The following is a 23,551-nucleotide window of genomic DNA, read 5'->3' on the forward strand; positions in this document are numbered from 1 at the left end:
GCCTAACTTTTCAGTCTCAAGCCTTGTTCCTGAAAGATTTCTTTTTTCTTTATATCATGCTGTCCGGAAATCTGTTTGGAGTTCTTGGTACTGTAATAAAAGAAAGAATAAAATCATCTGATTCAGTATAGAGAATATCTACTTTGAGTATTTTTTTCCTAAATAAGATCATACAGAATTTCCAGTAAATTAGTTCATTGTATATCAGATTTTTATTTATCAGGTGCAACATATTGTCTGTTTCAGCTAACCATGTCTTTAAATTCATCTACACTTTTAAATGAAGAAAACTCTCAAGGACTAAAAAGAAATACTGAATGTTTGGAAAGTCCAGAATTGCAGACTCCATCATCGTTTCAAGATAACCCACTTCAGCAATTACAGTTAGCATCGCAGGAAGTACTTGAAAAGGCAAAAAAGAGTGGGAGATCAAAGTGCCCACGATGCAGTAGTTCAAGGATGTTTTACTGTTATACATGCTTTGTTCCTGTTGAAACTGTCCCTACCAAAGAAATTCCGGTTGTGAAGGTTAATATCTCTTACATATTTTTTGTAATATTCTTGTGCCTGTTAAGCAGCTAGTGTATGTGACCATTTCTTTTCTGATTCATTTTTTATGATCATTCATCTTTAACACAGTAGCCATCATGTATGAATAAACTATAATTAGATAAAACTATTGTTCTTATTTAAGGAATTAATTGTGCAAGCACTGACAATGTTCCAGTCCCCATAAACATTTATGTATGTTCTAGATGAAAAGGATAAGCTAAAGCCACTTGGATTCTCATGCAAACGACTGTGTTTTCACTTAGTTTTTAAAAGCTTCTTATGCTGTTCTTACCTTCATTCTTCAGTTTGTAAGAATGCTGGCCACAACAGAGTGTACTGGGAACAGATGGTATCATCTGCCCATAACCAGGGCTGAATTTTACATAAAATGTGAGCCAAAAGGCATTCCTAAATGTAAAGGATGTTTAATTCAGATAACCACGCTTAAAGTAAAAATACATAAATATTTTTAAAATCTAATGTTCTTCAGCTAAAATATATTGGAGAAACCATCGAATGTGACTGAGATACATTTTCCAAAATCACCTAGGAACAAAAAATGCATTTTGAAAACACTTTGAAAGCACTGTGAAAGTAATTTAGAAGTGCTTTGGAAATTTGATCTATTGGCTTTAGATGTATTTTAATTAAAATGGCCATTTTTGCAATAGGGTGAATATCTAACACAGATGCCTATTCATATTTGGGACCATTATATTGCTAAATTTAAACCTATATCTTCTTTACCTGATTGATGCTAGTACTAGAACTTTTACTACCCTACTATTGCACCGTTCCAGATTGCATTCATTGTATACTTAGCTATTTACACGAATGGAGAGAAAGTGAGAGGTGCTTTTTTTCACTTGTTTCTAGTTTATTTCTAAATCCATTAAACCAAAAACATTCAGTGAGACTATTTGAAGCAAATATGTGTTAATTACATACCCATAAGGATTTCTCCTGGATTTTGTGTATGTTTTATATGTAGACATGTATATGATCATAAATCTTATTTCTAATTTTTTCCTTTCTTATTGTAGTTACCTTTGAAGATTGACATTATTAAACACCCAAATGAAACTGATGGCAAAAGCACTGCTGTACATGCTAAGCTCCTGGCACCTGATGATGTTACAATTTATAAATACCCTTGCATTCCAGAATACGAAGAAAAAAGGCATGAAGTAAGAAATACTGTGTAGATAACAGGGCTCTGTGCTGGGGAAATGCTGAGATATATTCTGTACTCCCTCCTGCAGCTGGGACTGCAGTCCCCTAAGAGGGACAGGGAGGAGAGCACTAGTGTGTTATCCCAGCCCACCCTTTGAGCTCTCTCAAAGCACATGCCCACAAGTATGGTTATGGACTGCCTGCCGAAGCTCAGAAATACTGTAGCACCGCCTAACCAGTTTGACTTTCTCATGTCTAGCACCTCAATAATTTGATTCATTGTGTACTGTGAGGACTATTTTACCCAAACCTGTGAAAGTATTCAACTTAATGCAAGTTAAACATTGTTAGGTGTCCTGCTCATCATATTCAGCTTCTGCAGGATTTAAATTTCGTTAAAATTTGTAACATTCACTATTACAGAGGAAATCCAGCAAATGTAACTGTTCTCTAGCTGAGCCAGCACAGAGCCTGAAAAAAAAGTGAGATAAAACTTGGGTGAGATGAAAGTGATATAAAAGCACATTTGAATGGTGTGATTAATCTGAAACCTAATGTTAACACATCTGATGTCATAATTAACACTTTCATTGTCTGATTACCTGAAAAAGGGGATAATGTACACAGCTCAGGGAGATGGTATTTTCTTCAGATAATGAAATGTCAAGGAAAGAATAAGAGGTACGGAGGCAGGGAGCTGAAAAAAGCAGAAAGAACGATGGGGAAGGTAGGCAAAATGGGAAGAGGTTGCAGTGACTTAGTACTGCCCAGGCTTTCCAAGTCACAGATTCTGAATGCAATAATAAGCTACTGAAGGAATACACTATCATAAGCAAAGGCAATCACTACTCTTTTTGATGTAACATATTTGTGAGAGCTGCAGTAGACAGAAGGACAGAACAGATTATTTTTTCTGACCCAAAAGCTGTGAATGAAAATAGGATAGAAACTATTCTTTATGGCCTTCCTGATCCATATGCTACAGTGACAAGTGAAATTCAAACTTCCTCTTGGCTGACACCATTGTTTGGATTAAAAAAACCTTTTTTTAACAGAAGTACTAGAGTCGGTAGTAGAGGCATGAAATGACATTTATGAAATATTCTAATATTCATTATTTTAATATAATCCCTTATGCTTTTAGACAATAGAATTTTTTTTATAAGAGATGCTCTCTTTCCTCTTCTGCTGTCTTAAATGTTTGTGGGTGGGGATAAGAAAGATTTTTATTTTTTCTTTAATGAAACAATTCTTAATATTTTATAAGAGTATCGGATTTTGATGACACTCTGATTTCTTTATTTTCTTCATTTAGATAGCACTTATCTTTCCTGGCCCCAATTCAATTTCAGTGAAAGATATTGCTTTCCATCTCCAAAAATATGCTAAGAAAGGTGTTTGTGACAGTGATGATGACTGTTCCAGAGAGCCATTTCTTAAGCAAGCAAAAATAGAACCTGAAGAAGAAAAAAATCTAAATGAATGTATCTCAAGCAACAGGAGTGAAGGCACTAGACTGAAGAAAATAATATTTATCGACAGTACCTGGAATCAAACTAACAAAATAATTACTGATGAACGACTTCAAGGTAAAAAAAAAAAGTTGAAATGGAGGTTTTATTGTTACAAAAATGATTAAATCAAATATATATGTATAACAGACCTGAGCATGTTATAAGTGCATACCTAACTATAGATCTGAATAGGCATGAAAGATTCAGTGTTTCAGTGCTGTAAAAGACTTCCTGAGCCAAAGACTCCATTTATTTTCATATCACTTTTTTTTTTTTTTGCAAAATGATAATACTAGTATTAAGAAAGCATTTACATTTCTTTTCCCCCACTTGTCTATTGGAACAAATTTCCTGAATCTCACAGAATGGAAGCTGTCATGTTAGACAACACAGAAGAACAGTAGTCCTTTAAAGGAGCTGCGCAGGAAGCCAGAAAGGTTTCCTTTGTAGGTGGCTATCTTGTTTTTTCATTTCCTAGTGAGTAAAGGCCAGGAGAATTTTCTGGATATGTTTGTGTTCCCAGGCAGAGAGGCCACTGGCAAAGATGCTTTTTTCCTTTTTCTAGTAAAGTTCTTTGTTTCAGTCATTCAATGACATCAGTATTATCCAGTCAAAAGAGGAATGCCTGCCTGCCCCCAACACCCTCCAATCTTTGAAAGCAAAAATCTAGAATTCTGCAAAGGTTTTTTGTCTTAGGTTCATTAAAGAAGGTTACATTTAAGTATTCTGAAGAAAACCACAAAATATAAAACAATTTAGCAGTGGCATTCCTTTTTTTTTTTGAGATAGGAGTTTGAAAATACTTTCATTAGTTTAAAAGGTGTACTTAGCTGGTAGTATCAAGTTTGTATGTAATATATATATCTGCTTAGTAGTGCCTGCTTTCCGCTGGCCCCTGCAAGGCTTTCACAGGCTTCTTACATGGAAGATGAATGCTGCCTTGCTGCCTAGCCAGGTCGTTAAGGAATTCCACATATTAGTATAACTTATTGGCTGATTAAAATTTCATTACCAAATATTTAGTTTAACACAAAACATTCTCTGTCAAATAAATGGAAGTATTACTGTAAAGATTAGAGCTATTGCATGTTGTAGTTTACTGTAAAGATTAGAGCTATTGCATGTTGTAGTTTACTGTAAAGTATTTAGAACTTTTATAGAAAGGACAAACTTTAGAAAGTTAACAGTCAACCAAGGGAACTGAAGATTTCCATGGAAGCTTATGCAGTATATCAGCCAAAAATTAGTGATTGTTGTTATTTTGTAGCTTTTACACCATGGTTTCCAGTTGGCCTATGTGAATGCTGATCCAGTGGACCCTTCCCTCATTTCTAGAACTTCATCTCTGTTCCAGTTGTATTCCAGACCTCTGTTTCCCTGAGCACCTTCCACTCCTTTCAGAAGTGCTCTAAGAGGTGTGACTGGTGTCGTGTGAGTCAGTCTCGCTTTTATCCAGCCCCAAGAAAAAATTCTACCCTCCATACAGCAGGTATACGTAGTGTATACACCTGGTGCATTCACTGCTTTCCTTAGTGCCTGTTATACAGGACGTAAGTTGTATTCATATTCCTTTTAGAGATAGATATATAGCAATTTTGCCTTTCAAGATGGATGGGGACAAAATTTCCTCAGACATAAACTGAAGGAATGTGCATGTCATATGCACATGAAAACTAGAGGACTGTTGTGATTTTTCAGTTCTCCTACAAATTAAGTCATCATCCAACATAATATTCCTGAGATATTAAAGTTCAAAAAGGAATGTTTGTAATTCCAAATAAGAAGTTACTGCAGTGCTGATTCAAAAAGATGAAGTTATGAGAAATACTGGATGGGAACTATTAATGAAGTAAGCCAAGAAAACGTAAAATAAAGCCTGTGTCTTGTAGGCCTGGATTGATATATGGAGTAAATCTAGCTAATTGCACTGCAAGAGAAAGCAATTGAGTCTATCCATCTTAAAAATAGGCAATCTAGAAAACTTGGACAAAACAAAATACTTCTGTATCTTCTTAGAAAAGTGGTGTAATATATCTTTAGAAAGCAAAACCAAATCAGTTGCATTAAAGACAGGAAATATTTGAAAGTTGGTAATGTTTAGGATTGATTACTTCATTAGAAGTGAAATGATCACTAGATCAGAAAGGAAACAGTTATATTTAGTATTAACGATTACTTTCTCATATGAGTGATGAAGTATATCGGCAACATCAACGTGGTTGTTAAAGAAATAGATTGCTTTGGTATTTTTTCTCTCAATTTGACCTATTTTGTATTAGCCAAATGTCCTATATCAGCTTATAGATTCTCTTGTACAAGGGTGTTTAATACACCTACTTTGTTTTTTTAAGTTTCTGTGCTTGCCTTCAGTTCTGCAAGAAAATGGTACCCGTTGTGCTTATGCATAGTCAGGATATTTGAGGGCAGAAAGGTAATGTTCTCTGAGGCCAGCTTCCCCCCAGCCTCTTTTTCTGATAAATCTCTTGCCCTCATCTCACATGTTTGTCTCTCCTCTTCCCTCAAAATAAAACTTTTGGGCATGCAATGCAAAGAAAAGTGAGAACTCTGTTATGAGTTTCTACAGTCTTTTCACAATAGCATGCACTGCGTTCTGTCTGTGAGTTTAATATATATTCAGGGGCCACAGCACAGAGGCAAGGTGAATCCAAGGAATGTGAATCCCTTCTGCCTTCACCTTAAATCCTTAAGTTACTCACAAAAGTTGGGAAATTAGAAGTTCATTTAGGAAAGCAGTGGAATTCTTGTCTGAAATACCAGTTTCAAGATGGTACTAAGACCTCTTGTAGGAAATTAACTAATCTAATTAAAATAAGGATAGGCACATTGGCAGGAGCTTTTAGACTAAGTCACTTGCCTCTTGAAAAAAAAGAAAAACTAGCCATAGGAGCAAACCACAGTTAGTCGTTCCAAAATTTTCAGCACACTGGTATTTCTTGAACTAGTGAATCTCCCAATCCACTATACAAATATTCCATAAGACCAAGAGGGGATTGAAGGCCCTGAGTAAACAAAAGGCTTCATCATGTGTTTAAAATGGACAATGTACATATGTTTTGTTGATAAGGACCCAAGTCTCCCTTAGATGTAACATCAGTGACTAAATATGATTAAATATGATCTTGCAGGTTTGGGCATTCTATTATTATAATGAAGTAGCACAGGGATTATTTTGTATATATATACATATAATTAGATGTAGCATATGGAAAAAGTATGGAGGATGAAGGAGAGGTGGGAGATCTCTCTGAAAGGTGTTTGTATGTCTCTAATAATCCTATTGGCTGCCAGAAGGCATATATACAGGAGGATAACTTTTATAAGCGAAAATTTAGTTTACATTCAGTAGCCAAGTGGATTTAAAGGTAGCTGTATTTTCATCTTGCTTGATCTTAGATTTACACAAACATTTACTTCTAATGAGCTCAAAGTATGTGGATGCTAAAAAAAAAAAAAAAGCACATGTTGATTTCCTTCATAGTTTAAGTTGCTTTCATAAGAACAACCAATGTTTGTAATAAAACATAGCCTTTGGCTGTACAGATACAGTACAAAGATGATGGAAATATGCTCAGTAAGCTGTAACCCTTAATCCCTCATGAAGTATTTGTCCCAAAACTCAGACTCTGTGTTGGAAATTAACTGATCCTGCATTTGCGGTAGGTTCAGTAGCATCAGTGATCTTGCGTTCAATGAACTTATGTTTATATTCAAACCATGAATAGGTGGGAATTTATGTTGGAGGAATGCTCCTCTAAATTTTGTTCATTGCTCTTGAAGTGGAAACATCATTGAATCTGATGAGAGTTTTCACTTTCATTAGGGCTGAGACTTCACTCTTATTTTTTTCTCCTGGATCTAAGGCTACCCTTGTTCAAAGTAAGAAAAGGCAAGCATTGAAACCTCCTGTGGGAAACAAACTGATATAGTTAAAATAGTAATCAAAAACTGCATTAAGTGTGAGATTATTAGGGGCAATAGATTATATTATTTTGAATTTTAAGTTTTGAAGTGCCAACAATAGCATGTAAATTCAGTGACGGAAACTCCTGTTGTTCAGTTTAAAAAAATGCTGTAGAAGATTTCTCTTACTGTGCAAGTTATCATATGTTATTAACTGCAGAGCAAATGGCTAAGTCCATCTTGCTGTTACACTGTAAAGTTAAATGTAGTCTGAAAGTAAAGAGGATAGACTTTCAAGTTCTGGGCTATAGACCAATTTGGGCTTCGGAGTTTGGGCCATATTGGAAAGAGTCCAAACTTACCTGTCTATAAGTTCTAGGTAGTTCTCAGACAATGTTATTACTGATACTAAACCCTCCCAAGATGCAAATTTTCTATCTTAATTTTAACATTTAAAAAAAAAAGATAACTTTACAACCTGATCTTGTTATTATTGATAGTAATATATGCTATTCTTTCTAATCCAACCGTCCACTCCTGTTTACAAAGCAGTTACTCAGTAATATGTTTTATTTTGAGTAATTTGTGCCTCTTAAGGAATACCAAATGAAGATACACATTTAATATTCATCTGATGAATAAGAAATTATAGACAGAAACTATCGGAGATAGAAGATTCTCATATGCCATACATATCCATACATGCCATGAATATCTTGCTTTCAACTCAAGCTAGGAAACTTTTAGTTTCTAATAAGTAGATTTGAAATAAATTACTGGCCAGATTTTGTCATTCTTGCTCCTGAGTAATTCAAGTGCGATTATTACAGTTATTTAACAAGCATAAATTAAGTGTCTAGCTCTTAGCAAACAGAAATATTCCTCATCAGAATTCAGAAAAGCTATGGCAGTCTGAAGGACTCTGTTTTACACTCAAAAGTATTAACCTTGCAAAAGATAAAGTTTATACATCACTTTATGAACACTGCTCAGTAATAGGTGTGCATTTCACTCTTGCCGTGTGATCGGACTCTGCATCCAAACTGCAGTTCACACAGTGAGGCTGTATGGATGAAAGGATACCCTACACATTTTAAATGTAAGTGTGGGGATTTTAACCTAGCTCCTACAGCATTTTTCATCAAATTTCAGTGTGATCTATAAAGGAGGATAATAATATTACCCCCATTTTACAGATGAAAAACAGATATATATATAGAGAGAAGTGATTTTTCATGCAGGCTAGCAGCAAAGCCAAAACCAAAACACAACCAAAGACTTGTTTGGTGCCCTATCAAATCTGCGTCATCTAATCTACGTCAGTTTTTTTTCTTGACAGGGCTGCTACAAATTGAGTTGAAAACAAGAAAAACTTGCTTTTGGCGTCATCAGAAGGGAAAGCCAGATACATACCTTTCCACAATAGAAGCAATTTATTATTTCCTTGTGGACTATCATCAGGAGATTTTGAAAGAGAACTACAAAGGACAATATGATAATCTGCTTTTTTTCTTTTCATTTATGTACACATTGATTAAAAATGCTAAGTGTTGTGCAGGGAAAGAATGACCAAGATGACCATCCATAGGTGAGTAACACGATATTTTGTTTCTTTTGTAAAGATAAACTGCACAAATGCAACTACTTTTTATCTATCTGAAATCTGGAAATAGATTGTATTCTTAATAATGTTTATAATGTTGCTCCAAATATATAGTGAAGACCTCATGTTGTGCACACATAAGGCTTTAGAACTACTCAGATGAGCAATCCCATTAAAATTACTTATTTGAAAACAGCTTTGCTTTGCTAAATATGCTGTGTTTGAACCTACAGTCCTAATCTGCTAGGCACAGTGAGAGGACTGCCTGAGGTGGGGATTGGAAGACTTGGCCCTCATCCCATAAAGGGTGATCTCTCCAACTCTTAAAAAAGAATTGGCTCCCTTTTTCTTTTTTTTTTTTTAATTGCTCAGATGATTTCTTTGTGTTTTACCCAGTAAGACTGACTTTACTTTCACGACATCAAAAACTTACTGAAATGATTAGGATGGTATTAATTAGGGTGAAAAGACAACAAAATGAAAGGCCACATTAACTGAGTGAATGACATATAAATGATATACTTCGAGATTACTTCTGGAAAATTGTCCTAGTAATAGAAACGAGCTATCTGTTTAAACATCATTGTACAATGCATGATTTCTCTAAAGAACCATTCACATATATTTGTATTAAGATTATCCTCAACTTCTTGAATAATTTTAGATTTCTTCAAACAGAAATAAATTTCCTTACACCTTTTTTATTATTATTATATAATAGGATTATTATTTTTAGGAGCAGTAACTTCTCTCATTATGGCATATCACAGACAGTGAATCTTTGTAAATGCCACATACTTGTGTATTAAGCAGCCAAAAGGGCTAATTGCACTGTTGGGGTTGTCTGAAAATGCAGATCTGTTTGCAGGACCTAAACCTAAGTAATTTACAGAGAAGAGAAATAAGAGAAAAGGTGGTTCTGACCACAAGGTTTCTGACAGATCTTCCTTACTTTAGGCAGAGTATGAATCTACTGTGTTATTTCTTTTGCTATAATAGTGCAGATTTGCTCAGCATAAGTAAGACTTTGTCTGCAGTGAATAAATTTTTGCTGGTATGTATAGGACTGTGCTGGCAGAGCTGTCATATATGGATGTAATTACGTACATGTGCCTTTGCCAGACTATACCAGTACAGGTTGTGCTGGCACAGGAAATAGACCTAGGCAATATCTTTACAAGCAGAGCTATACAAATATATTCACTTTATACTAGGATGTTCTGTCACAAAATTTATGTTGGTGAAAGATTATAGTCTTAAAAAAACACTTAAGCTAGAAAAAAATCTTTAAGCACAGGTCTGATGTAAGTAAAATGGATAAGTATTTCTGAATATTTTCAGAAATGTGTTATGGAAGAAAAAAACTGTAAATCTTGTGAAAGTGACACAGATTGAAAAACTATTATAGATTATTTTTAAACAAAAACTCTGAAGCTTATTTTTATTGTATATTTTCCTCAACAAATTTGGGTAAATTATTATCTGTCATGTACTGTCCAGGAGGGCGCCCTCACACCTGGGTGAGCACAGAAACAGTGCCTTGAAAACCAGTTTAAGAAATTGTTTTTACACTTATACAGAAATCCATACAGGCTCTAACAACTAATTTGTACTGTGTTTTTTTTTTAATGCATCAAGATATTGAATAAATCAAAATAAATACTGCTTGAAATACAAACTACAGGTACACTTTTTCTGCAGGTCATACTTACCTCCAGGTGTGTGTGCTCATCTGCACAAGTGAACACATATAAAAGATGCATTTCTTTGGACAACCAAAACACTTCACTCCCCTTTGCACAAAGAAATGCTGGTTAAGTTATATGGATGTATATGAAGTGCAGGTGAACTACCACAGCACTACAAGAAACAGGCTTGAAGTCAGTGTGAGAAACAGCATTTTAAATACACACGTATAATGGCACAGCTGTTCAATAAGCTACGAGTTCATGTGCCAGCCAGTGAGAAAAATCAGCAGTCATGTTTCAGTACTATTGGAACAACACATTTCTTACTCATTTGGTTCTTATTGCTATTGAGAGGTTATTTTGGCTTTTTACAGTGATTAATGCTATTTCCTTTGGTATGAATTTTGATAGTCTTTTGACATTTCCATCTGTTCTTGTATTTCTTAATCAAAGATTGCGTTAATATTTTCTAAAAATCACAGAAGTGTAATAGCTTGAGAAGGAAACTTTCACCCACTTTAAACAAACAAAAATAAAATGAACCCACTGACCTAATGTTTTACAAGAACCAGAGAGAAAAATCTGGGGGGGGAGTTACTTCCAAGACACATTTCCCTGAAAACATGTTTTTTTATTTAAGAAGTAGAGGTCAGATAAAAGCTTATATAAGCTGGTCTTTGTTACTTTTGAAAAATAGTTTCATAAGGTTAAAAATGTTTTCCAAATTCAAGTTTTGTGTACCTCGCTTTATTTGAACAATGGGAATTAAAAATTGATTCCGAAAGTAAATCGATTTTAATTCTTAGATGAAATCAATGTACAGAAAAGAGTTTAAAACTGGAACACTGTGTGTCCAGAAATTGGGTTCAGATATTTTTTCTTCCAATGTAACTTTGATGTAAGGCAAGAGTAATTCTTACACTAAGTGATACAGGCACATCTAATGTCCGTAATTAATTACGGACTGTTGATACCCCTGTGATAACCTCTTAGGAGGGCAGGAAGGAGGCTGTTGTCACTTCAGCTGCAAGTCTGTCTGAGCAGCAGATGTAATTCCCCCTTCTCTCCCATCTTCCATTCTCCCCTCAGTTAAAAGATTTAAATCCACCGTTTAATTTAAATACTGGCATAAGCTGAACCAGCCAAATTATCCACCTCACACTAAAAATGTCTCAATACCTCTGATACGTTTTCCAGCTTTTAGACCAAAGAGTAGTGCTGTACTGCCAAATGAAAGCAATCAAGTGGTTAATCCTTTCAAGTGCAATTAGCAGCACTGACCTCCCTGTTCTTTAAAATGAGGGTCATGGGGAGGTAAAGGCCAGTTCTGGGCCTTTTCTTTCATATCATAATACCCCTTCACTAACTATCTCTTCTGTTTCCAGAAAACATCAGAGAGCAAGGGGGAAAAACAGGCTTCCACTTCCATTAGCAGTAACTTAAACAGCCATAAGTTAAAGGGGGAGGAAAAGGAAGAGCATCTCTATCTATCTCCTTTCACAACAGAAGACATCTGGCCTCCTGTGGGGAGGCCCCAGATAACAAAGAACCTGTCAGGACAAACCTCTGAGATGTGTTCAGAGAGCCATTTTACCTGCAGTCTGGCTCATTCATTTCCTGCCACTGAAGCCATCTGCTTTTGCTTATTGTGGGTATTTTTGTTCTTTGTTTGGCCAGGAGTGTAAAGTGGCTTCCCTTTAGCATGCCTGTGTGCTTGGTCAGAGGGAGGATTTAATCCTCTTCTGAGAGTGAATAAGAGAAGGAGCTGCAAAAAATAATTCCTTTCCTGGAAGGTAGCACAAAAGTCATCCAAGCCTAGGTTGAATAAAAGGTCATGTCAGTGCATGGGGTAAAGATACATTGGGCTTGAAATGAGATGACAACTCGGAATCTACAGCAGAAGACTTCCAAAGCACTTGTAATCTCACCTGATTTAAATCCTTTGCCACTGCTTCTTGCAGATTTTTTCAGTTTGAGTCCATCTTGATTTTCAGGTTTCACATAGGCTTCTTTAGCCCCAATTGCAGAGTAACATATTAATCCATTCATGCTTTCCTCTGACACTGCATTTCAGTATTTATGCTCAAGTTCTTGTTTGAATGCTTTAAAAAGCAATTGTCTACCTTAGTAGATGAAGGTTTTAGCATACTTATATAAAATGTAACGTTATGTGAAAATCTACTCCATCTGTCCCAATCTTTGAAAGTACCAAAACAAGGGGAAAAAAGCTTCCTGTGAGTTTCCCGTCACCTACCATAATGTAGTTACTACACCCTCAAGCATCATTAATTTCTGTGTCTCAACATATTCCAAAAAGCAGTGTATCCGCTGAATTCTTCCACCTTGTTTTGACACACACAACTTTAAGTGACGGCAGCAATGTTAAAGCAGGAAAACTTTCATCACTAAGATGAGAAGATTATGTGGCAATAAGACACTTTGATCTGCTGATACTAGAATAGGAGGTTACCATTAAGGCACTGAATGACAGTGGCTAAGTCACTGTGTCAGTGTAATCCCTAAGCTGTTATCCCTTGTCCTGAGAGACATTATTTCAATACAATTCCAATGCTGTCAAACTTTGTCATTAGTAATAATGCTGATTTTGATTGGTGACATTTAGTAATGCCAACATTCAAGATAAGCTTTTATATGAAAAATTTTACGACATTCTTCCTGCTCACTTGTTGTGAGGGATGACATATTACTGCCATTTTAAAATGGGTTCTGAAGAGAAATCAGATGCTGTAAGATTCTGAAAGAAGTAATGTTTCATATGAAACTTTAAAAACACTCATAGCTAAGAGCATGGTTTCTTTACCAGTATCTATCATCAGAGAAAATTCAAATAATCCTAGAGCCCCAGAGCAACAACTGGGAACCACTTCTGTAATGCAAAACAAACAAAATATTTTTACATTACTGAAAATTGACATCTTTGTCTAACTTTAGCAATAGTGGTGCTACCACCACATTCAAATCAACGTACTCCAGCCATAATTTTACTGCTAACTTTTCAGGCCACTCATGTTGCAATAGGAGGTTTAGAAATGTACCACGAAAGACTGAACAGAAGAGAACACTCCCACCATTATACCTGAGTTTGAGTCCTGCTCTACCTATGAATCTATGTGCTTCACTTTTCTCACCTATAAAATTAATTTCTGCCTGTGAGTGAGCTATACAGAGTGTATGTATAAATATATTTACCTCCCCCCTAGTAATCAATGCATTAGATGGGGCAAACCAAAGATTTTCTCTCTTGGTGTTTCTGTCATAGGGAACATAAAGAAAATCAAAAAGTGGAGTATCAGAGCTTGCAAGATTAAAGAAATAATCTGCTATAGGTATAGAGCAAATGTATATTTTAATTAAATACAGTCATACAGTGGAGTCTATTAAGGCACACAGGTGAGTTATCTGACTAGAAATTAATTTATGTTTGGATACTTTTCAGTTTTTTAAAATGGTTGTGTATAAATTAAGGCTGGATATGCTTCCATACTATACACTGAAAAATACAAATGATATTTCATACCTTTATACCATTCTAAATATTACTGTTAAGGAGTATAGTACAGTTCCATAATCCTGTCTTGTAAAGCATCACATTTTCTTTGCGTTTCCAAGCAGCACTGAAGCATTAGGTTTGTTAAAAATAAGGTTATCCACTGCTGCATAATCAACTCCAAGTGTGCGCTTCATTACGGTGACCTGTAAAATATCTCTGAAAGCTTTCAAGAAATAAACAAGTTGCATTATGTGACCACGTTATATCTGCTTATTAGTTCTGAAATAATGCATCATATTCTATAAAATCTACATTCAGTAATGAATGCTTGTGTACAATAAAATCATTTAGCAGTGGTAGCAGCACACATTTTATATTCATTTTTTCCATAGAACAAGCTATGGAACTTTCTGTCCTGAAAGATTGCAGTAAGGGTGGGGTTTTTTTGTATGTGTGTWAACTGAACAAATATCTTCTTCTGCAACTTTTCAACCATGTCTCAATAAAAAGTTGTAACTATTTAAATCACATCATAAAAATACTCTAGAGCAATTAAGAAGTTACACTACTTAAAGTACAATAGGAAATTAAATAGATAAAATACAGCTAGGCAAATCTATATATCAATGCATATTTCACTTGATGACCCCTGACTAACAGATTGCCATCGGATCTTATAATGAACTAAACAGAACCTGAGCTCCAAATCACTGAGAAAAGACAGCAGCAACACTTTTCAAGCTAGACTGTAGATGTTATTGACATCACTGACTAGACTGAATGAAAGCTACTGATCTTATTAATCATGAAATTTTGAAGCAGCACCACCAATATTACAGTTCCCCAAACATCAAGCATTGGAATCAACAGACTAATACGAGGAATGAATGACAGCACCTTTGTCTTATGCAGTTTTTCTCTCAGAGTGTCTTCTGTTCATCTCCTGTCTATACCTTGAACATATGTATGCCCAAATTCAGTTAATTCATGCCTTTGACTGGATCATTCCCTGGTAAAGACCAGGCAATTCTGAGGAACACAACAAGAACACTAATCTCTTATCCCCCATACAAATATACTGAGCAGACTCAGTTTGTGAAGTCTGTACCAATCAGCACAGTTGTTACAGCTTGCAGTATCATAAATTTTAAAGGAAAACTAGTCTCAACTACCCGACAGGTCTTTGAGGTGCGTTGTCCTCAAGTGCACTCACAGTCTGGCTTCAGTCAGCTTTTTTGGCCCTACCACTATAGGAAAGCATACTCATCTCTCTCTCTGTGTAGAATACATGGTCTTTCAAAAAGGCTTAGTGCACCAATACAGTTCCTCTTATTTCTAGATGCTCAAACTTTCCTAGCACGAATCTAAAGTACGGAGAAATATGAACAGCTTGTGAAAGTGCATATGCATCTCAAAGAACCTCCAGTTTCAGCTCAGTAATCTTCCTTTCTTCTTCAAGTGATTCTTCAGTAAGTTCATGCACACTAGGTATGACTAAGCAGTGCTGACAGACAGAATGACAGGGATTTTACTTCAGTTCTAACTCAGCTGAACCCAGATCCAGAACTCAGGCCAGAATCTTGCATTTGTGAGAAGGGCCTAACTGTATAGCTCGTGGATGTAACATGCCATGATGTGGTAGACAAAACATCTGGCACACATTTCAAATGGTGCAAGACTCCAGCACAATGACACATACATGAATCTGTTCTAGGGACCACAGACATTGTGCCCTGAATCTGTTGGGAAGGAGTCTGGGCCTAGCACAAGTGTTTTTTACTGTGGCTTCAGACAGGGGTTAAAAGGGTTTTCCCCTGCAGGCAGAAAGATAAGCACATCCACCCACAACAGAATAAAAGTCCATGAGGCTTCTTACCACTTACTACAAGCAGGGCATGCCAAGAAACCAAAGGGAAAAAACAGGTTATACCAAAACAACTAAAGAGTAAAACTGCAAAGAAGAATTTAATAATAAAAGAGCATTGAACGGCAGAGAAATTCTGACTCATCTGCACGGAACGGTGTGGACCATGCTCTCCCATTTGCTTAGCAATGCACTAGAGAAAGGAGCAAGAGTGCACCCCTATTAATATTAAAATAAATGCATTTGCCTCAAGTGATTGCATGCATGAACACCCACAGGGAATGTGCATGTGTATGACCCTGGATGGAAAATTCATGTTGTATATGATGCAAAGTGATGCTTGCTTTGCTCTTTCAATTACTGACTGAAGAATAAAACCAGCAAATTAGTTTTATACTGTTTTTCTGATGTTTTGCTTTTTGATTAATAATATTTTAATAGTTTAAAAATTCTTGATTTCATGCTAATATTTATTTTAGTATCATTATATTACAAATATTTTAGTATCATTATATTACAAATAGCATGTAAAGCTATTAATGTAACTAAACTTTATAATACACCTACTATCCTACCAAACTGAGATAAGACCTGACCTTCACTCTGTGAGAATAAGTTTTTGGGCATGTGATCTGGAATATTATATAACTTAATCTAACAAAACAAGTTGTCTGTGAGGTAAATAACATGGAATTCCTATACTCCTTTCATTTTTTCACTATGTTTTAAGATTTTTGTTTTAATCTTAACGTCTGTATGTCTCAGTACCATCTCCAACACACATGCTATCACACTCATTGTATATAATGTCTAGTCATGTTTCATGTCTGCATCTACTAATGTCTACAAGCCATGGTAGTAACGTACTTTAGCACTCCTGAGGCTTTCATCATAATGAGTTAAAAAAGCTGATTTCCATACGGAAAACCTTACTTTTACTCAATTCATTAAAAATAGGATTGTAAAAAACATTCCTAGGATTCACTCCATTTTGAAGTGTATCTATCTCATATAATCACTGAGACCTTTTACTTTTCTTGAATGCTACCTTCACAGCCTGAAGATCTGCTTTAGTGCAACAATTTCTGAATCTCTATATCATTTGCTTTGGAGACAGACGCTAATGAACTGGGCAGAATTGGGGTCTTTTTCACTTTAAAAAAAATAAAATAAAATAAAAACAAAATATTCTCAGTGTCTTTCCCACAACAGAACAATATTTTGAGGTGCAGCAAAACAGTTTGCTCAAGCTGAAACTACAGAATTCATTTCAAATGTTGTTAATGGTAAATAAAAATACTGCATTTCAAAAACATCAAAAATGTTTTATTTCTTTCAAAAATTATCTTGGGGGCTTCCGTTTCCTGACTAAATAGTTTGCCAAATTCAACATAAGTTCTAGTTGACCTGAACCTGCATTTTCCAGGAATTCCTCTATTCAACTGAAACATTTTATCTAGCTCTGTTCACATGCTTCCTTTGAGCAAAATCAATGCTGTGGTGTCAATTTTTTCTATTTACAGCAGACAAGGAAGCAAACTGATACACTTCAATCTGCAGAAATCTCATGTAAAGCACCTCAGTCTACTCTTTGTAGCAACTGGATTGTATCACTTTCTCTCTTAACCCCACATGAGTCTACGTGTGCCCCAGAGTACTGGCTTCAATCTGCATGGCAGTGTCAGTTAAGAGTATAAAAACGGCCACATTCTTGTCTGTCACAACTGTGTTGGCAAAAACCATAACAGAAATGATTACATTGCCAAAAGCTTCCTTTTTTTCTGAATATTGTATTCTTAATCTGGTTTAAACCCAATGCCTGGATTGGCTGCTAGGAGATCTGCCAACAAAACTGTACTGCCAAACTCCTAAATGCAGAAAAATCTCTAATGTAAGCATAGCCTGTTTTGCTCATTTTAAATTTTAAAAGGAAAATCCATTGAAAAATAAAACCCCTTAAGATACAATCCAATCTTGAATCTTTGAAGTCCATAAAAACAAATGCAGCAGATTCAAGGCACTGTGAAATGCTGCAGCTGTTCATATGGAAGGTCCTACAGAAATGGCCAGGATTTCTTTCCCCAGGACTCTGCAGAGTTCTGCCCCTCTGTGTAGGCAGTGCCCATGTTTAGTTAAACATGTATATCCATCCTGTGCCTATGTATATGTATATGCCTGTGTATATCCATCCTGCATAGGAGGTGCCAATTTAGAAAAGACACTTCTTGTTCATCTTTCTATGTGGTGGCACTTTTCTTGTGAGACAGGTATAATCCATGATCAATACTGTACTGAATTCTGTCACTGTTTTTTAAGTACCTGTTCTGCTTTGCAGAGTTCCAGCACTGTCCTGCGCCAGTGACGACAGAACTGGAATCTTCCTGTGCTGCTGAGTTCACCGTGTCGTTTACACCAATGACCAGAGCCAAGTCCATATCTGAAACAAAAAGGAAATATATTGCAAAATGTATTATTTATAACTTGAAGCAGTGGCTTTTCTTTTATCAAGGCAACACCAAAGCACATTAATCAAGCGTACAATAAACGATGACAGTTTGTTGTTTCATCTAAATGAAAAAATTAGGTCCATCTGTTGGTGTTCAAACCTAGAATAAAATCTTGGCAGTTACATGTGCTAATGAAAGCTATTATAATATTTTTGTGCATTCTCTGTGTAAGATTCCATGAAAATAAATACTCCTAAGATTTAACAGGCAATCTTACACAAGGCCCTTGTGAGGTCGCTAAATAGAGCACATATGTGGTATCCGAGTATGACTTCCATAATATTATAACATGTAGTTTATTTCAACACCATTCACTTACAGTCTAATTCTACAATTCTGTTCAGTGCCTCATTTCCATTGCTCTGCATGTGAGAAGCAATCCACTTGCACACAGGCCATTGTAGGTCCAGAGATTCCACATCTTGGGTTAAGATGGTAGAACACAGTTCTAAAATTTACAAATAATTCCTAAAAGCTCTGGCCACCACAGTGCTCATGAATGGTTGGTGTATGTCTAGTGCAACTCTTCTGATGACGCAGGGTTTAGTTTGGAGCTGCAGCATCAGTGTATCAACTAGATCTCCCTTATCCTCATGCTCACTGAATCCTTCAAGTAACTCTTAATGGTTTTGTGTTATGCAACTTCTGCAAAAGCAGCAGTGACTCCTCTGCCAAATATACTTATCCACATGCCTACCAATTCCTTTCTTTCTTTTTTTTTCTTCAGTTTGCCCAGTAAAGTCAAACTTAATGGTCTGTAGTTCCCTCGAATCCTTATTAAATTAGCATCACATTCTAGCTTCAATTCCTGTGAAGCTTTTTTATTCAGAAGAACGAACCCCTGATAACATTTCAGCAGTTTCATATTTGAATTCCCTTAGAATTTCTGGGTGAATACTGTCTGGTCCAAATACCTGGTTGCTTATTCATTTAATGGATTTGCTCTACAACTTACACATTCTGACATAACAGTTCAAGACCATTCTTCAACTATCCCCATATAAAGAAAAGTTCCAGGGAACAGCCATAAGGAATTACCTTATGATGGTTGGGGAAAGAAAAAATGACTTTTGATATCCATCAACATGGATAAAAAAAAATAGATGGCCTTTGGAGGTTACTGGAATGATACTCTCAGTTCATTAAAAAACTCTGTGTTTCCATTAAAATCAGTAGTATAATTCCCACTAACTGCTGTGGAACAAAGACTGTACATGCCTTTGTCTGACATTCAGAATATTATATGAATCAAGACCATATTAGCTTTATTGATAATAAAACACAGGTGTGTATTTGATGAAAAAGGTCTATTTTATGTACACCAAGCAAAACTCAGTAGCTATTACCATTATCATCTATGCAAAACAGATATACTGTTTGATTCTTACATTTTTTTTAATTCTTTAATAATAACTTAATAACTAATTCATTGAAATTATTACTTAATGTTAATTCAACCAGTCTAGCCAAAATGTGAAGTACCAAAATGCCAGTTAAAACAAAATTCTAATCATTCACCATAAGAAAAGACATAAATTTAATTATTTAGTGTGACTTGACTACAACACAAGCTGTTAGTGTTTTAAGCCTTACCTGGAAAATCTTCATTGATGTTGTCCATTTCTCTAATACAACATCATAAAGTATACCAGCTTTAACCAGCAACACATTTAGTTGCCCTGGCATATGGCCTGCTACAGGGTGAATACCAAACGTAGAAAATGAGGTGGAAAAAAAGGGAGGGAGGGGAGATGTTCAGCTGTGAACTGAAAAAAAAACAAGTGTAAAAGCAGTCTGGTTCCAAAGCGATACTTGCGTACCAGATGCAGAAAGAGAACCAAAGAAATACTCCTAAAAGTACATCCTGAGGAACAGCATCTAACAGATATTTTTATAAGGAGAAGGCAGGAGGGAGGGATCTGAAGTTAAGAACTTCTTTGCATTGCCCTCTATCCTTCAAAAATTACCTCATAAGTTCCTTGGTGAAATTATTTAACACATTGTTTGCATTTTTTTTAAAGAAACTACTATATTTTCTGTGCCTAGCTTATTTACATAAGATAACATAGCAGGTCAGCTCCTTAGCTGGGGTAATTTGGCTTCCCTCTGTTGAAATTAGATTCAGTTATATGTTGATGAAAGCATGTGGCAGGTACTGCTAGCTGAGCATCAGGAGTATTATTACAACATAGCTGATTTTTTTGTTGTTGTTCATTAAGCATTTTTACCATGTCAGCAACGGGATATTGGGCCTTGGCTGCACAAAGGCCCCAACCTAAACCTTCAGAAGTGTTATGGTTATGCAAAAGCAGCACCTCATTCCACCTAAAGCACTACGTAGCACTCCAGTAGAAACATGTTTCTCTGATTTAGCGACTTCAGAATCTCGTTCATCACGTAAGAAACCAACAAAATTAATTTGCTGCAGGCAGATGACATAGAGGGCATGTGAGAGCAAACTACTGCAAAGGGATAGTTTAACCCAAAGCCTAAAATCTACTTTGCATCTAGAGCAGGGTTTTTTTGTTTGTTTGTTTTAAGTGAACTGAAAAAGTATTAGGTACCGGCTTGCATCAATTTCCCTACAGAGCCACATTGCACTCAGTATCTCTGCACAGGGCTGGCTATGGCTCCCTGGAGACTGACAGCTGGAGGGGGCAAGGATGTTAAAACATTTAGCACTTGTCTTGTAGTCAAGCCATACTAAATAATTGTATTTATGCCTTTTCTTATGCTAAATAATTACAGTTTTGTTCTAAGAGACCTCCAAGTGACTGAGGTGCATTAGCCAAAGGAATTGTAGTATACTGCTACATGGAGAAGAGTCTTCAAGTTTAAGAAGACTGCAGGCCTGCTTTGAGCAAAGGGGGAAATAAAAGCAGTCTAAGACAGAAAAAATATCCTTTCTTCCTTGAGCTTCTAAGAATTCCTAAAATGCAAGTATAGTGGCAACAAAATTACATCAGATATACCTATGCAAGCAGATTAGCCTCATTTACAGCTAGGAAGCTACACCTATTTCAAATCACTGTTTATGAAAAGTAGAGACATCATCTTGCCTTTCCAGATGGTGTTTACAGGACAGCAATTCAGAAACATTTTAAGATTGTCAGCTGAAAAGATTTGACATAGAGCCTCTCAGAGACAATAAATTTGAGAACCCACAGTACTACTTCTACCTCATAAACCTTCCTTTGTGAGCTATCATCTCTATTTCTGCTTAAAGCAAAATCAGATAGTTTGATTCCTATCCTCTAAGCTGGGTCCAATGTTGCAAAGCAGCTCTAAAACAGATGATAAAGCAGTGAAGAATTCTTAAGTGAAGGAAATATGGCTGGTGCAAGCTGGTACAAAGATCTGAAAGGGTGCTGCTGAAACGACCAAATTCCCCACCTGTCAGCGGTGGCCTTTGGAGGTCCTGGTTTCGTGGCTGGCAACCTCAGCAGGAGGAGGATGGCCTAGAGGCAGTATGGAGCCACTTTTGTTCTTCTTCCTTGATCTGAACATGTTACAGATCATATGCATCTCTGGAGAAATGATCACAGCTGTTAGGGCCTTTCATATGCATACAGTGTGAAATATATATATTAGGAATGAATTGCCATGCTCACAAACTTAGGACTTACACAGCAATAAATCCCCAAAAGACAATTAAGTGAGTGAAAATTAAAACCACAAATAATTAGCATCCCAAAACATTGATTTTTTTATATATTTAATACTGCAGCGCTCTATTTGGAATTCTCAGTTTTGTTGCAAATATAACCTCTGATCCTATTAAAAATAATTTCTTTACTCTTCTGGGGAAGAGTACCTAAACATCATGACCAATAGCAAATTTCTAGGACTTTGAGTGTTTTGTGTTGGATTTTTTAATGTGACTGTACAAAAACAACAGCACTTAACGTTACTCTCTACAATAGCCTGTTTTACTGGGGGAGGCACTTTGGCAGTTCTCTTGCTTTTTCTCCATATCATCCCCTCTCCTTTCAGAGGCCCCTCATCACGATGACCCATCCATTTGGCTAAGGGCTGCATGCAGCTGCATCTGAAAGAAGCCAACTGTATTCTTGGGTCAGCTGGAAAAATTTGCTTGATTATAATTATAGGTATATACAGTGCTTCTAACTCCTGTAACTTAGGGGAGAGAAGATCTAGGCCCATACTCGGGTTCCAGCTGAGCTGCAAAACAGACTAGCTGGCTAAATAAATGATCAGTAGCTTCAGGCAATGCAGTGTACAACAACTATTTTATTTAAGGATTTTCTCCTATATATTTGGAAACATGGTCTTTTGTTCACACACCTTCATAAAATACAATAACTTTTTGTGGATTATTATAATGAAAGACTGACTAACTTGCACATTTCAACTCACTGGCTATGCTGGCCTGCAGATCTGAGATTTCTGAAAATGTAATGTTTCCTGATCACAGTAAATATTTTCTACATATACCTATCCTAAAGAATTTAAAATTACCTAATACATCATGACACTGAAACTTTTTTGTTATTGTTGCAAATTGTAATTGAGTACTGGCCAAGACTTGTCATTCTTTGTGAAATATCTCATCAGACTCAGTAGATGATTAGCCGGAATAAATTTTGGCAGTGTTGGGTCACTCATTTTTAGGACATGAAAAGCAAGAGGTTTTTTTGTTTTTTTTTTTCTTTTTGTATGAGATTTAATAAGAAAAGGGAAACCCAATGAGTAACTTCATGAACTTCACCTCATGCTTCTTTGCTATAAGACAATACCATTCAAAGTTGTAAAATCCATTTAAGTTCTGTGCCCAAGGACTTTGTATTTCCACTATCCCCAGTTTTAGCCTTAAGGCCTTCATTATTTTTTCAGGTGAGGAGAAAAACTCCCAGCAGAGTTCACAGAAGATCTGAAGTGAGGCACTTATTCTTTAGGGTCTAACAGTCAGGACAAGCAGGTCTGCCTTCCACTGTAGCAGGAACACACAGCAAGTGTAAATCCTCAAAATTCCAGGAAAATGACAAATGGCGTAAAACTGATGAAGTTAAGATAGGTGTCTACCTAAGCCTAGGTTCATGTTGAAACTTTTTTCCTGTATGCTATATCATTACAAAACAGCTTGAGGATTGTAATAGTGCCAAGATGTATCCTACATTAACAAGTGTGATATTTCTAGTTAACCAAGGTTTTTTATTAGATCTATAACATTAATTATGATTGTAAGTCACTACATCAG

The 23,551-nt window shown here is 36.0% G+C and overlaps 1 protein-coding gene across 4 annotated transcripts; it reads left to right on the plus strand.

Annotated features, from left to right (window-relative positions):
- Positions 1–231: 231 nt before the first annotated feature.
- On the plus strand, positions 232–19,037 carry DTWD1 (DTW domain containing 1). 4 transcript variants are annotated; one of them, XM_026060550.1, is made up of 5 exons: positions 247–528; positions 1,596–1,739; positions 3,041–3,314; positions 8,500–8,748; positions 18,162–19,037. In XM_026060550.1, the coding sequence occupies exons 1-4, from the start codon at positions 253–255 to the stop codon at positions 8,727–8,729; spliced, it is 924 nt and encodes a 307-aa protein (XP_025916335.1). In that variant the 5' UTR covers positions 247–252; the 3' UTR covers positions 8,730–8,748; positions 18,162–19,037. The 4 variants fall into 4 exon arrangements, with proteins under 4 accessions (XP_025916338.1, XP_025916335.1, XP_025916334.1 ...); XM_026060549.1 differs by lacking the exon at positions 18,162–19,037 and adding an exon at positions 11,837–14,217; XM_026060551.1 differs by lacking the exon at positions 18,162–19,037 and adding an exon at positions 13,472–14,217.
- The last annotated feature ends 4,514 nt before the right edge of the window (positions 19,038–23,551 follow it).

Source organism: Apteryx rowi, unplaced genomic scaffold, assembly GCF_003343035.1.
Source record: "Apteryx rowi isolate R43461 unplaced genomic scaffold, aptRow1 scaffold_17, whole genome shotgun sequence".
Classification (NCBI taxonomy): domain Eukaryota; kingdom Metazoa; phylum Chordata; class Aves; order Apterygiformes; family Apterygidae; genus Apteryx; species Apteryx rowi.